Here is a 14,998-nt window from a genome sequence, read left to right on the forward strand (position 1 = left end):
TCCGTGGATAAAGCTTTATCTTTTCTGTATGAGTCATATTTTGTTCTATAAAATCATTTAGCTGTAGGATAAAAATATTTTACTGTTAAAAAACCACCACGTCCATAGTGTTGTTCCAAAATGTTTCGTCACCGAAATGACGTCACACGAGGTACGTCATAAATTGCGTAATCAAGTGATGAAAATAAAATACGGAAAGCTGGTTCTGTAATATATTTTTAAAGAAATAATTGACGACTCAGAAAATTGATTGGATAAATCGATTACTAGGTCGGTGCCGAATAAAGCGAAGTTCATTTTGGTCGGCCCGAAAATCTGAACCACTCAACATATAAATGGGTGTTCATTGCTGAAATTAAATACAATTATTTAATATCAAAATTGTCCATGGTTCATATATTTTTTTCATTTTTGAATAGTTTTTCGGTATAATAAAATAAATATTACATGTCTGACAGGGTGACAGTAAATTTGTAAACTTTCGGAAAAATACTGTCAACCTTGGCTTCGCCTCGGTTGACAGTATTTCCTCAAGTTGAGAAATTTACTGTCACCCTGTAGGGCATGTAATATTTATATACTGTTATTTTTCACTGTTTAAAACAGTGAAATACTAGTATCAGTTTTATTTCACTGATATTTTTATATAAACCACCGGAAAGCATAAAATTAACATTTGAGCCTTGGTGTGGGAAAACTCAGGTTAGTGCATGCGCTATAAGTATCGTCCCTTATTAGCCTGTGTAGTCCGCACAGGCTACTCAGGGATTACACTTTCCGCTTAAACTGGGTTTTCGCTAAGAAGCGGCAATCATAAAACAAAAAGTATCATAACAGCGGAACGTGTCGTCCCTGATTAGCCGGTGCGGACTGCACAGGCTTATCAGGGACAACACTTTACGCACATGCAACTGATATTTTCAGTTTAGAGGAAGTTCGCACGAACGCCCAACGTAATGGAAGTACCGTCGTCGTCCGTCCAACAGATCCCAATGGCTTCTCCAACGACTTCATCGGCGCCACACCACGTCATCCGTTCATGAGTGATGTCATCAACTCCCTGCGCTTCTCCAACAAATGGTTCATCTTTCCCTATCCATCAACCGTGTTTGTCACTGGTGAGAACAACTAATAAAAATGGTCATGTTTGGAAATGTTCTTTGAGAGAATTTGTTGTTGTTGCACGGCTTATAACTAACCCCTTAAAGTGTGATACTGGTCCGTTAAGGAATATTTGAGGAGTACACCATCTGGGAAATCGGGGCTTAATACATGTGTGTAAAGTGTTGTCCAATGGCTAATCAAGAACGATACTCAGCGTATACACTGGATATTCGTTTTGAAGCGACTTCTATTCAACAAAACTTCCATGAAAGCTCAAGCTTATCTGGGGCGACACTATTACGCACACGAATTAAGCCCCAGTTTCCCATGGCGCGGGGTTTAAAACCCTGTTTCACATCGTGCCGGGTCAGTAAAAAGCTGCGTGATGCATTTATCGTACCGAGTACTATTCATTCGTCATCCTCAGCTTGCGTATTAAAATCTTTCATATAAAGACGTTTATATAACTCTACACTTTTTCAAGTAATATATTATACGTTTATAAGTTGCAAAATTATTTGTGTTTCGTACAACATTTCCAAAATAAGAACATGTTGGTTTCGGTTTGTTTCTCCATAGTTATAGAATATTTTGTTCATTTGTAGATTTTAAACTACACTTAAGTTGCAAAATACCTGAAAGTAGAAAGAGGTCCTGTATTAACTAATATATGTCTAGCATTTAGAAAAAAGGCCTTGGCAAACAGCGTAGACCCAGATAAGACGCCGCATGGACTCATCAAGGTCTGCGCTGTTTGCGTAAAGGAATTTCTGTAAGAAATATTCCAAATATAGAAATAAATATACTTGACATCCCTAATTTTGGAAATAAATGGATCCAATTTAAAAGGATGGGAGAGTATTGAAGGGTATTTAGGTAAAAATTACATCATTCGTGGTGAATATTTACATTATGACTGATGCTTATTCTAATTTGCTTTATGACAATTCCAACATGCTTGTTGTCTATTCGTTTATACTTGACGATTGCTGCAACATTACATCATTCATGGTGAATATTTACATTATGCGTGATGTTTATTCTAATATGCTTCATGACAGTTCCAACATGCTTGTTCTCTATCGGTTATACTTGATGATTGTTGCAACATGTTTGGTTACTATCCAATGTTTGTGTGTTCATTATTCCTGAAACCAGTCATAATCGGTTTGGCCACTAAGCGTCATTAACAACGGCAGTTAGCAACAGGCAGTAAGCAGAATGCAACTAAGCAGAATGCAAGTTACTATATTATGACAACAGGTGGCGCGCGTTTATTTTCCGAATGTTGAATAAATTACTTTTCGGAAAAAAGCGAAAACATCCGAATCATTTTGACTAGTAAACTGAATAAGCTGAATTAGTTCCCTTTGTTATATAATCTCCATTAAACTAAATACGTTTATTATTGCCATGAAGACCAGTAGGCCTACACAATGAATTGACTGCCGTGAATGTTTTTGATATTTGTAAGATGCAATTGGCACTCAAGAAATTATACATGTATTTTATTCAGGACATAACGGGGCTGATGTGTTAGAAGTGTGGCCCATCCCTAGTCCAAATAATTACAGTAAACGTAATCTACCGATCTGCACTGTATATCGACCCCATATTTATAAAGAAGCCCAAACCCTTATTGTCACAGACCTGTGCGTGAAACTTTCAGATTTATCTAGTCTGTTTACCAGTCTATAATTACAATGTCTATAAACACATATTTATCATTTTATGACTATATAATGTCTGTGGTATAAAGTGAAACCTGAAAGTTACAAGTACTCGTGTCTAGTACAGTGCCCCAGATAAGCTGCCTATCTGCGTCTTTCACCATATTAAAAGGTTTTAAAACGCAAAGAAATACAATATCATGCGTTTTGAAAACGCAACCAATTTGACTTTTACGCAAATTCGTCAAATTTGATGCGAACGATGCAATAGCTTCGATCAAAAATGCTTTGCTCGTTTTCGGAATTTTCTCTTAACTTTGGAATTATTATCATAACACGACGACGCTTTCATTCAGCAAGCGCACGGATAACGGAAAAGTCAAAAATATTAAAACGCTCTGCGGACTAGATTTCACAGTTAAATAAAGCGTCTGACCAAATAATTGACGAAGACATACATGCGTTTTCAATCTGACATAATTCGTCGCTCATTGTGCATGTATTTGTAAAACGTCTGTACTTTCAGTTTCTATTAGGATGCGAAATCAAAATGTTTAAGAGAGGTTGAAAGACGTCCGCGATTGTTGCGCCAAAATATCATTCGATTGCAAACTTTTTCGAACCAAGAAAGCAAGAGCCAATAAGTGCAGAATAATTCGTGTTATCGATTTTTTTAAAGTTTAAAGTTTATATTAAGGACAGTTTCAAGGATTAAAGATGTTATGATACTTCAGTTTATAAAAAATAATTATGATAGTTTACAGTTTTATTGAATCAATACAAGTATGCAGCTTCAACCAAAGTAAAGCAGCAATGATTTTAAGGTATGCATTTTTATAAATCATTTCACCCTCTTTCAAGAATGAAATCACCCTATTTTTCAAAATCGATGGTCGAAAACCCTATTTCCCAAATAATTATCTGGTGCATTGAGTACAACTATTGTACTCCTCGTTGAGAAAACAACTACTTCTACTACATGTATTAAAGTATCATAAAACATAATTTTCAATCAAGTTGGCAAAAAATAAATAAAAAGATGTCATATAAACAGGTATGTCATGAACGTTGACGTCGCTCTTGGTTACCAGAAAAATTCCCATGCACGGATTTCAACCGTCATTGTTTACAATCAATTAAGTGCATAAGTACTTGAATTTGTATGGCTTTGTGGATGTCCAGCCACAGGTGGTTAGCGTGTGGCTATCATAATAATTAGTGAACACATCATTTGGAATGATAAATAATCATATTATAACGAAAAATCAACTTTTCTAAAAATCAAATTTCACTTTCAAATATATATATATTACAAGGTATCCAACTCGAAATCATCCGAAAACGGGGTGCATCGTTATACACAGCCATTACTTCATCAATTTTGCAGCGATTTTCACGATCTCGGTCTAATTCAACGCAGAAATAAATTTTCTTTCTGGAAATGTATAGTCTTGCAATATTTTTACAAATACTGGGTCAATTTTTAAGAAATAACACGATACACAACTCGCGTGACCAGTTATATATAAAAACGATAGTGAAAATTTTTCTTATAGAAAAAAAATCTATAAAAAAAATCCAGCCTGAAAGTCTATTATTAATTCCTTTTTTCAGGTAAGTATAATTTTTGGCACATCCGCACTAAGGTTTATAGTCTAAGAAGAGCTCATGACAATTGCCGGGTTACATCAGACTTTTTGCGATAAAAGGACCAGATAATGGAAAACGTTCGGATTTTCGACTGTTTTAAAGATGGTCTGTTATTCATAATAACGTTAGAGTGCTGTTGATTTCATAATTGTAACGAGGGCCTAGAGGAGTGGGATCTCATTGATAAAATGTTTACATTATATGCATTGATATTGAGTTTAACACATGATCACACATTTTGAATTCTTATTTTATTTTTCCAATGTGTAACCGTACGCACATAATTTAAGTCTACTTTTTTACTAAATTTAATTCATTTTTTTACGCCTTTAAGCGTCTTATCTGGAGCTCTGCATACATGCATTAGTAGCATATATTAAAATATATCCATAGAATTTCTTTGGTTATTGAAGGTAAATTACTGTACAAAAATTATGGTTAGTCATTAACCAAAAAAAGTTACGTCAACAAACACGCGGTTAATTTCAGTTCAGTAGCAAATATCTTACAAAGGGGCGCAACTTCCACTATTACATAAAATTTCCGTTATACGCCGTAAATTTCCGTAGTCATCCGTAGCATTTCGGAATGACTGTCCATTGACATCATTGTATCATGCATGTATTTTGCTTTGTGCTTGGGTGAAACTCACATCTTGCCATCGCATCAATATTTGATTCCATTATGCACTGCGCCTATTGCACAAGTCTCTCTGCACAAACCAACATACACATATGCAGCATGCAATTAACGAACAAGAATGTTGCATCTGTACACAAGCATGATACCATTAAGCAGAACGTAAATAGACATTTGACATCAGACAAGATGTAATTGTCATCAAGCATGAAAAGGTGTCTACATACAAATTGAAAGTACCATCAAGAATCATCACACAGTCACAAAGAAGGATGTAATTTTTACCTAAATACCCTTCCATAGGAGAGTCCACTAGGCATAAATGGGTAAATGGCAAGTGCCCAATTTCCAAACAATTCTAATCACAGCACACGTTATGAAAACATTGATTTAAAGATTATTCTGTGTCCAGGTCCCACCTACTTTTGGGGACGGTATCTCAACTACCCGAGGCATGAGCAGTTCTACATCGTTAACAACTACACGTCATACCTTCACTTGTTGCACGGGTCGTCGTGGCACACGTGGGATGGTGACGTCATATGGTATTTCTTTAACCGCGCGGGACAATTCTGGGGCCTTCTTCTGACTTCACTTACCGTATTTCTCCTCGCGTGGTGCTGTGTGAACTACAGGAGAAATAAAAATCGGAAATCCAATACAAATACTGTATTGTAATGCCATATATTCTTTTGATAAGAATGTTACATATTTTTTATATATATTATATACATATGTTTATACGAACATGTTATTGCTCATTTTATGCGTCTATAATTATTCACAATTGTAACTGTTTTATGTCAAACATGAAAACGATTTATTCTATAAATCTGTTTTTAATGTTAAATTTATTACGGATAAGAACGAAGCTTCCAATTTTCGAAAACCTGCCTAATACTATTAATTGAATATGACATGCCGGTTCGATTTTTCGACATCTGTTTACAAAACGACGTTGATACAACTGCAAAGTCGCTGTTATTGAGACAACTGTCGTCATGGTTTTATAAAGCTGTCGTCATTTTTGTAGTTGGAAAACAGTATGGTATTTGGAAAGTTGCAAGCTAGTGTGCATACCGCTGATATTCAGTTTTTCCCAGCAAATCACAGAACGTCGATGGCAGTAAAAGTAATGAACGATTAACACAACGGTGTTAACTCTTTTATTCCCATTACTGCATCACCAGCGAGCCGCGTATAACAACGGTCTATTGATCTTTATTACCTGAAGTCGTTTATTGATTTCTACATCAGCCAGATCGCGCGTCACGCGATGAACTATTTTCATTTTAACCCATTTATGTCTAGCGTCTAGAAAAAAAGACCTTTGCAAACAGTGCAGACCCAGATGAGACGCCTCATCTGGGCCTGCGCTGTTTGTTTAAAGAAATGTCTATAAGAAATATTCTAAATATAGAAATAAATATACTAGACATCCCTAATTTTGGAAATAAATGTATCCAATTTAGAAGGATGGGAGAGTCCACTAGGCATAAATGGGTTAAGAAGCCGCAGCAACAGCGAGAAGATCGCTGCAGTGTACGCCTCCGTTCCATATTGACAACTTTGAACTATAACGTTATCATTTCAATGTCACAGTTTCTATGGTAAATTTGAAATATTGGATCTGAACCTTTATCGCTATGGATTCAAAATAGTTTTGTAATTCGCTACGCTATTTGCGTAAGTAATATGGCAAATAAGTCATAGTTATTTCTCACACCGTTTATATTAAAGGGACCTTTTTACAGATTTTTGCATGTATTGAAGTTTGTCATTAAATGCTTTATATTGATACATGTTAACAGTGAATCTAAAATGCTCCAGTAAAAATCCAAAATATAATCAAAGAATTTTTTCCAACCCTAAGTTGAGCTCGAATCACTGACCCCTGGAGTAAAAGACAAACGGTTAGACCACCCGTGCTCATTCAATGAATGATGTATTTTATACTTTATATAGGCAATCCTCGTAGTATCCCAAAATATAACGACATCAACACGACTCTCCACATTAAACAATCGTTGGCGTTGCAACGCTTTCTAATTTTAAGGTTTTTAAATCGTCAAAAGATGCATATAATTGATATTTTAGAGCATGGTATATGCTCAGTAATACTGTTTCCTCATTAATATCATAACTACTACGAAAATTTGCGAATTTGAAACATTTTTTTATTTTGTCAATTTACCGAAACGTGAAAAGGTCCCTTTTAATATATCAATGCGAACATGCTTCCCTAGGATGACGTAACGTTGTACATAAAGCGTTTCAATATAATACGCGTTTGTTTTGCAGACCAGACGATTTAAATTCCTTACAGTTGAAGTCGAAATAAGATTTTGATTGGTTTTACTATTTATATGTAAATGACAAAGTATAAAGGTGTCCCACTAAAATGTAAACTGGTTTAATGTTTCCGTTTTGACATGATGAACATTAAGCATGTGAGTACTATTTAGAAACTTTGCGATAATATAAGGGACTAATTTAAAAATACTGGGAGAAAAACATTTATTGTTTTGAAATAATGATAACTTAATCCCACTTCTTCAAAGATGCAAAGAAGATAACTTCGATATTGATTTTTTTTCGCCGACATATAACATGACTAGTTTATTTCCGTCGTTTAAAAGTTTGGACATGATTATATATCTAGGGGCTTAAAAAAGGAATATTCGAATACATTCGAACACGGCTAAAATAATTATATGCTTTCAGTAATTGTCCCCACTCTTAAAATGTATGTAAACATAAGTATATTTATGATACAACCTTTTACATATGTTATTTTTATACTTTGTATAGTAAATTATAGCACAATACTTTGTTCAATTTAACCGAAATATTGCTCAATATTTACCTGATATGTTAAATAGCTGTGTGTATATATATATATATATATATATATATATATATTATTTAATCAATGTGACTACATACCTATAAAATAAAGGCCATTCATTGGCTTTTGTTTGCACTAAAATGCATTGGCTGTGTTGTAGTTTTTCTACCATTGTTTATGTAAGTTTCTTTAGTTATAGGAATATAACAACACAATTTGTTAATATTGCTATGTAATTGTTTTCTTTGGTGCCAAACTCTTCCGCATAAGGTAATCAAATGTGTTGACGAGTTTCAGGTAAAAGTTATTCAAACAATAAAGTTTGACTTAAACGCGTGTTCAATCTTAAACCGTCTCACACACATGATTTTGTTAACCCATTTTTGCCTAGTGGACTCTCCCATCCTTCTTAATTGGATCAATTTATTTTCAAAATTAGGGATGTCTTGTATATTTATTTCTATATTTATAATATTTCATACAGAAAATCCTTTGAGCAAACAACGCAGACCCAGATGAGACGCCGCATCATGCGGCGTCTCATCTGGGTCTACGCTGTTTGCCAAGGCCTTTTTTTCTAGACGCTAGGCATAAATAGGTTAAATGAATGTCTACATGAACGATTCTCACAATGTTCCGGTTATGCGACACAAAAACCAATTATATAGAATGTTATAAAATAAGATCTCATCTATTGATACATGTTTCAAAAGAATGATACACAGTATATTGATTTAAGTATCAAATAAAAAGATACCACACACATTGATGAAAGCGTTCGTGCTGATGCATCACATTTCGCTTACGCTCTACATGTATATATTTTTTTAAATAAAAAATAAACAGGGAGACTCCTCCGATGATAAGTAAGCTCCGGGTCACGTGGTGTGCTTCACGGTCACGTGATGACGTTTGGTGCACACTCCATTTTATTTTGTTTTAACAGTTTTACAATACGCATAGTGAATAAATAAAGTACCTCTGTGCTATCGTTTAGTTTATTGGGCCTGAGTTTACAATGGGGCTAACAATTGATTACCCAATATACTTCTAATATATATTTTAACCCGATCTCATGGCAACAATTCAAAATTCTTACTCGAGGAAAACAATACGACCGTTCTCAAAGTGATGCATAGTTCGGTGGGATGACAACGCATACACATCTTCAAGAAAACCGATAACGTTTTAATTAAGATTTTATTCTGGTATTACATAAGTTAACAAGGTATTCTAATAGACAAGATACATTTAAAGTAACAGCAGTAGCAGGAGTAACAGCAGTAGCAGCAGTAGCAGGAGTAGCAGGAGTAGCAGTAGTAGCAGTAGAAGCAGAAGTAGCAGCAGCAGTAGTAGTAGTAGTAGTAGTAGTAGTAGCAGTAGTAGTAGTAGCAGTAGTAGTAGTAGTAGTAGTAGTAGTAGTAGTAGTAGTAGTAGTAGTAGTAGTAGTAGTAGTTAGTAGTAGTAGTAGTAGTAGTAGTAGTAGTAGTAGTAGTAGTAGTAGTAGTAGTAGTAGTAGTAGTAGTAGTAGTAGTAGAAGAAGAAGTAAAGGCTGAAACGAATCCAAAAAATTTGTTCGGATCCGAATCCGAATCCAAATATGGTTTCTTGCAGTTTTTCGGATCCGGATCCCTCAGATAAGAGAAAATTAGAATTTTCTGTCTAAATTAAAGTAATCAATGTTTTTGAAGTATAATTTGACAAAAAAACATTAAACATTTATTTACAAAAAACTGGGAATGGGACCGAATATCCGAATATTGGAATATTCGAAAATCGGCCCAATATTCGAATCCAAAATTCATGTTCGAATATTCTATTTTTATGCAAATATACTTCCAAAAAGTTATAAGTACATGTACAAAGTCGCAGTTTTGTTTTCCATTATAAGCCATTGCTTTGATAACAGCTTCCATCAATGAACGAGATGATACTTAGCCGACAGGATGGTATTGAGAGGGACCAATCGTCGAAATACTATCAATTCATAGTTATGCAATATGTACAAACTATTTTCTGAAAATCAGTCGAAAATGAAAGTTCATTTATGTAAAGCATTAACGTATATTAATGCACATTTAAAATTTGACACCATGCTTGTTGTAGTCAGAAAGTTAGTACAATACATTATTTAAAGCCCCATTAACACTCAAAATCAACGAATATTTCGTAAAATATTTCGTACAATAAAGTTGACCCATACAAAATACCTGTTCTTTAAAGTAACAGCCAAAATGTGAACGCTATATGTGGTCTGGTAACATAGATTTAATAAAATACATTTACAAGTTACCAGACCATATATAGCTTTGAAATTATGGCTGTTATATACGGAAAACTGATTGTGTATGGATAACTTTATTTTACGACATAATTAACGAAATATTCGTTGGATTTTGAGTGTTAATGGGGCTTTGATGTGTACGCATTGAATCGCAAAACTCATTTATTTATCGGGGTGATAGTAACTATTGTGGTTAGTCTACATTAGCGACACAGTAATTCACATGGACCGAAGTAGGGTGTAACGAAGCAAAACAACGAAACGAACACATAATTAAAAAAAAAATTGTCACAAGATTTATTATCAAATCCCGGGTGAATACAGTTTCATGCTTTTGTACATAATTTCACGAAATTTATGATCGAATCCCGGCTGTATAAAGTTTGAAGCAATAAACGTGTCCGTTTCGCAACACTGCGTTTTGAGAGATAGAATCTATATTTGAAATATGACATTAGTAAAATAGACAAAATAATTATTTGGAACGAAATCACTTGCATTGAGTATCAAATTAACTGAAGTTTGTATTTAAATAGCTAATATGTATTTAATGTTTATAACATTAAGCATTAAATATTGTGGACTTAAAATGAAAACTTCATTCGTTTCAAGTTACCGAATTAATATACGTAACATCACTAAAATTATGTTTCAATTAAGCTTTATTTAATTTTTAATTCTTACATAGTTGATAAGTCTACTTATTGCTTTGTTCACTTAGCCTACTGTACCTTATGCATGTTGAAGAGTACAGAAAACAGAACACTGTTTAAGCTTTGAAAATGCTGATTTTTTCTCGCGATTGGTTAACCTTTAATCTTAAATGCAGTCTAACAGAGCTGTCTACGCCTAACATACCGGTAATGTTGCACTCGAGAAGTAGAAGTTGGTTGTCAATAGGGGGCAATAAGGGATTATATATATATAGCGATGGTAGCTTTTAGCCAGAGAGAGCTTGAATAACGAAATTAATTGTGAACTTATAGAACGTTTAAACGAATATCTGGACAAATTGTCTCATATCGGGACGCTGGAACAATCACCAAAATGCCGGGACTGTCCCGTCGAGATCTGGCATGTATGTTTTAATTCCGTTAACCATATATGCAAATCAATGATTATCTACTCAGAATTTAGTTTCTCAAATCTAAAGCAATTAAATCGTTCTTAAATGGTTTTTATTCCAGAAAAAATAGCGAAACCAAAAGCATAAATATTATCGATGAAAAGTAATCCAGATCAATTATAAGTATTGAAATAAATTAGAATGTGCTTTTCTGAAATATCTAACGTCTAATGAAACTAAACAGTATTTATTTTAAAAAGAGCCTAATAATCAATGATCTTTAAAAAAACTATTACTCGATCCTGTTTTTCAAAGCTGCACATAAAATACGATTTTTAGTGGCATTTGTGGCAATCAGGAATAGTTTGCTCCGGACGGTCATAAATTCGGACATTTTAATATAAGGTTTAAAAATTGAATATTCGAATATATTCGAATAATGACAAACGAATATTCGAATATCGTTTCCAGTATTCGTTCCCATCCCTACAAAAAACATAACACATTTCTCGTTTTACATTGTAGCGATGTCCAAATAAAACGAAACCTTAACACTTATTCACTTAATAGTTTGCTCGTTAAAATACACTTTTCACTGTTCATAAGTTTGATGTTTGTTTTCTCAAAAATTAACATATCAACATTGCCCGGGTCCAGGCAAGCCCTATGAGCACTGACAGGGTCTCCTGCTGTGGAGAAGATTCTCTCACTGGGCACTGAGGTTCCTTGCATCACAATATAGCATTTAAACTTAGTATATGACGATATATGCTTTCAAGACAATACATTATGCAGGAACACAATTTGACAGGTCGCGAAAATTTTACCTGAATCACCTTCTAGCCGCACTGGATCCACTACCGTTGTTTTTAATACAACTCAGAAAGACAATAAGGATTGAAAACCTACTTATTGCCATTAGGAATTGCATTTGTAATTTGTAGATCCTACATGATTTCGAATTAGTTTTGCTTTCGTTGCTCATTACGCAATGTCCAATGACAAATAAGGTCACAAAACCCCAAACCGGAACTCCTGTTTACAGGGTTACATGCAGTCAATTTGATATATAGCACACATTGTTCAGTGAATGCTGCCTAGGATTTGTAAAATAGAATGCAAATGGTACGTTTTGGTATTAATTTGAAGGAATATTTGTAAGCAATAAGAAAAAGAGCCATTTTTGTGCTCTACTTTTTCTGTTGATGGTTCCCGGCTTTGAAAGTAGGTCATACTATTTGAGTAAAAATGGTCGCATCCACATGTGTCAAAACTGGTGTGCCTATTCTAAGGTAAATATTTCATAAAATGCAGCAAATACAAATCAGCGCCCCGAGTCAATTGTGACGAAGATAATTATTACATATTTTCCTTTAATAACCGATGCAATCGTCTTTTTAGTAAGTGTTCGTGTGTCGTATGAATCGATATCGCTGCAGGAATTTCAAATGAACCGTTAAACTAAATTTAGATTCACATTGTACATGCATGATATACATGCTGGCGAATTCGGCTGTACAGCCTTTTTCGATTTCAGAATTAAATATCTGGCTTATTTAGCACTTTTCGACACATATTCTTCTTAACTTTTATTTTAGTTTATATTGAAATATATGTATAATAAGTTTTTTTTACACATTTTATATTAATTAATTAATATTTGACAAGATCGTATATACCCGCTTTAACATTTAATAGAACTTTGTCACAAAAGTGACTTGTCCACGTCAACAGCGTCGTTCTGTAAGCTTTGCTCAATGACATTGTTTATAAATGTGCGAATACATGGGGTTGAAATAAAAAAAGGAATTGCTGACCGTTCAACATACAAACAGACAAACACACTCAAATATACCCCATCTCTGAGAGGGTATAAAAGAAAGAAAAGCAATCGTTGAATTCAAACAATCATCATATTTACAAACAAATTATGATATATTACTAAAATATCGTCACGTCAATAGCAAACAAAAGAAAACCGCATTTTTTGACATTGGTAATTTAATAGACGGTATCATTTTGTGCTGGACATGTATTATTATATGTATGCAATTCATTACAGCGGTAAGATTGTTGTTACTTATGTTTATGTCTACGTTTATATCAATTTTAATGAATTTTATGATGAATTAACCTTTAGTACTTAGTTCATATAGGTGATCTATACAAATGCACGACGTTTACACATTTCAAGGTTAATTGTCTATAAGAGACCATCATTTAATGTAAGAAGTTTAACCAATTTTTGCCTTGCGTCTAGAAAGAAGACCTTGGCAAACAGCGTACACCCAGATGAGACGCCGCATGATGCGGCGTCTCATCAGGGTCTGCGCTGTTTGCTTAAGGGAATTTCTGTAAGAAATATTCTAAATATAGAAAAGAATGTACTAGACATCCCTAATTTTGGAAATAAATTGATCCAATTTAGAAAGATGGGAGAGTACAACGGGCATAAATGGGTTAAAGATCACACGTCCTCACTTCTAAGCAGGGTACACGCTAATTCAATCGAATAATGAGTTTATTTCTTTTAGTAGGGGAACATTTTCAAAATTGTGTTAACTGTTTAACACTGGAAAGATACTTTCAGATATCTAAGTGTATGGTATGGGGATGTAAATAAAGATGGGAGCAGCATTTGGGTACATCTATAAAGCACTTAAATCAGCGTTTCCATGGCAACAGTGTGTGGTTACAATTTGAATTTACCACTAGTCTAAGTGTTGCCAAATATTGTTTTAAACTAATGGAAATATTTTCATGAAACTTGACATTTAACTGCACAATATACTGGCCATGACGATAATATACATATTACACAAAATCGGGGTTATTTTCCCTATTTTAACTACATTAAGTGTAATAGCCTTATAAGGTAGACAATGTTGATGCATCAGCACGAATTATCTGGTGACTACATCGTTGATGAATACATGGGAAAGAAAAGGATGATGATAATGATATAATGGTTGTGTCAAAGCTGCCGCTGATGATGATAATGACGATGAAAACAAAAAATATGGTGATGATGATGAGGAGGAAAAGGGCGACGACGTAGACGAAGACGTTGTTATTGTTGATGATGATGATGATGATGTTGATGAGGATGACGACGACGACCACGTAATTGTTGTTGTACATAATGATGATGACGACGACGAAGACGTTTTTGCTGATATTGTTGTTGATGTTGATGTTGTTGTTGTTGTTGTTGTTGATGATGATGATAATGATGATGATGATGATGATGATGATGATGATGATGATGATGATGATGATGATGATGATGATGATGATGATGATGATGATGATGATGATGATGATGATGATGACGATGATGATGATGATGATGATGTTGATGATAATGATAATAATAATGATGATGATGATGATGATAATGATGATGATGATGATAATGATGATGATGATGATGATGATGATGATGATGATGATGATGATGATGATGATGATGATGATGATGATGATGATGATGAATACGATATAATAACGGTGGTGATGATGATGATGTTGCTGCTACTGCTGCTGCTGCTGCTGATGATTATTATTATGTTGATGATGATTCTGCTGCTAATGCTGCTGCTGATGATGATTTCAATGATGATCAGAAGGAGAAATCTGTTGATGATACTCACAATTCACACAAAGCTTAATTAAGGGTCTTATAAACTTCTCATACAGTGATAAAGAAAAAATGTTACATAATGACTTGTTGATAT

General features: G+C 34.1%; 1 protein-coding gene and 1 long non-coding RNA gene across 12 annotated transcripts in view; both read left to right on the forward strand.

Annotated features, from left to right (window-relative positions):
- The window catches only part of LOC127831636 (uncharacterized), a 28,434-nt gene extending 20,191 nt beyond the window's left edge, over positions 1-8,243 (forward strand). For all 11 annotated transcript variants that reach the window (XM_052356622.1, XM_052356621.1, XM_052356624.1 and 8 more), the window contains exons 3-4: positions 925-1,118; positions 5,476-8,243. In XM_052356622.1, coding sequence (XP_052212582.1) covers positions 925-1,118; positions 5,476-5,741 — 460 coding nt within the window. In that variant the 3' untranslated portion in view covers positions 5,742-8,243. The remainder of the gene's footprint in view (positions 1-924; positions 1,119-5,475) is intronic.
- Positions 1-14,998, forward strand: part of LOC127831640 (uncharacterized) — a 228,176-nt gene that overhangs the window by 61,529 nt on the left and 151,649 nt on the right. The gene's annotated exons all lie outside the window — the stretch shown is intronic.

The sequence above is a fragment of the Dreissena polymorpha genome, chromosome 5, assembly GCF_020536995.1.
Source record: "Dreissena polymorpha isolate Duluth1 chromosome 5, UMN_Dpol_1.0, whole genome shotgun sequence".
Lineage (NCBI taxonomy): Eukaryota > Metazoa > Mollusca > Bivalvia > Myida > Dreissenidae > Dreissena > Dreissena polymorpha.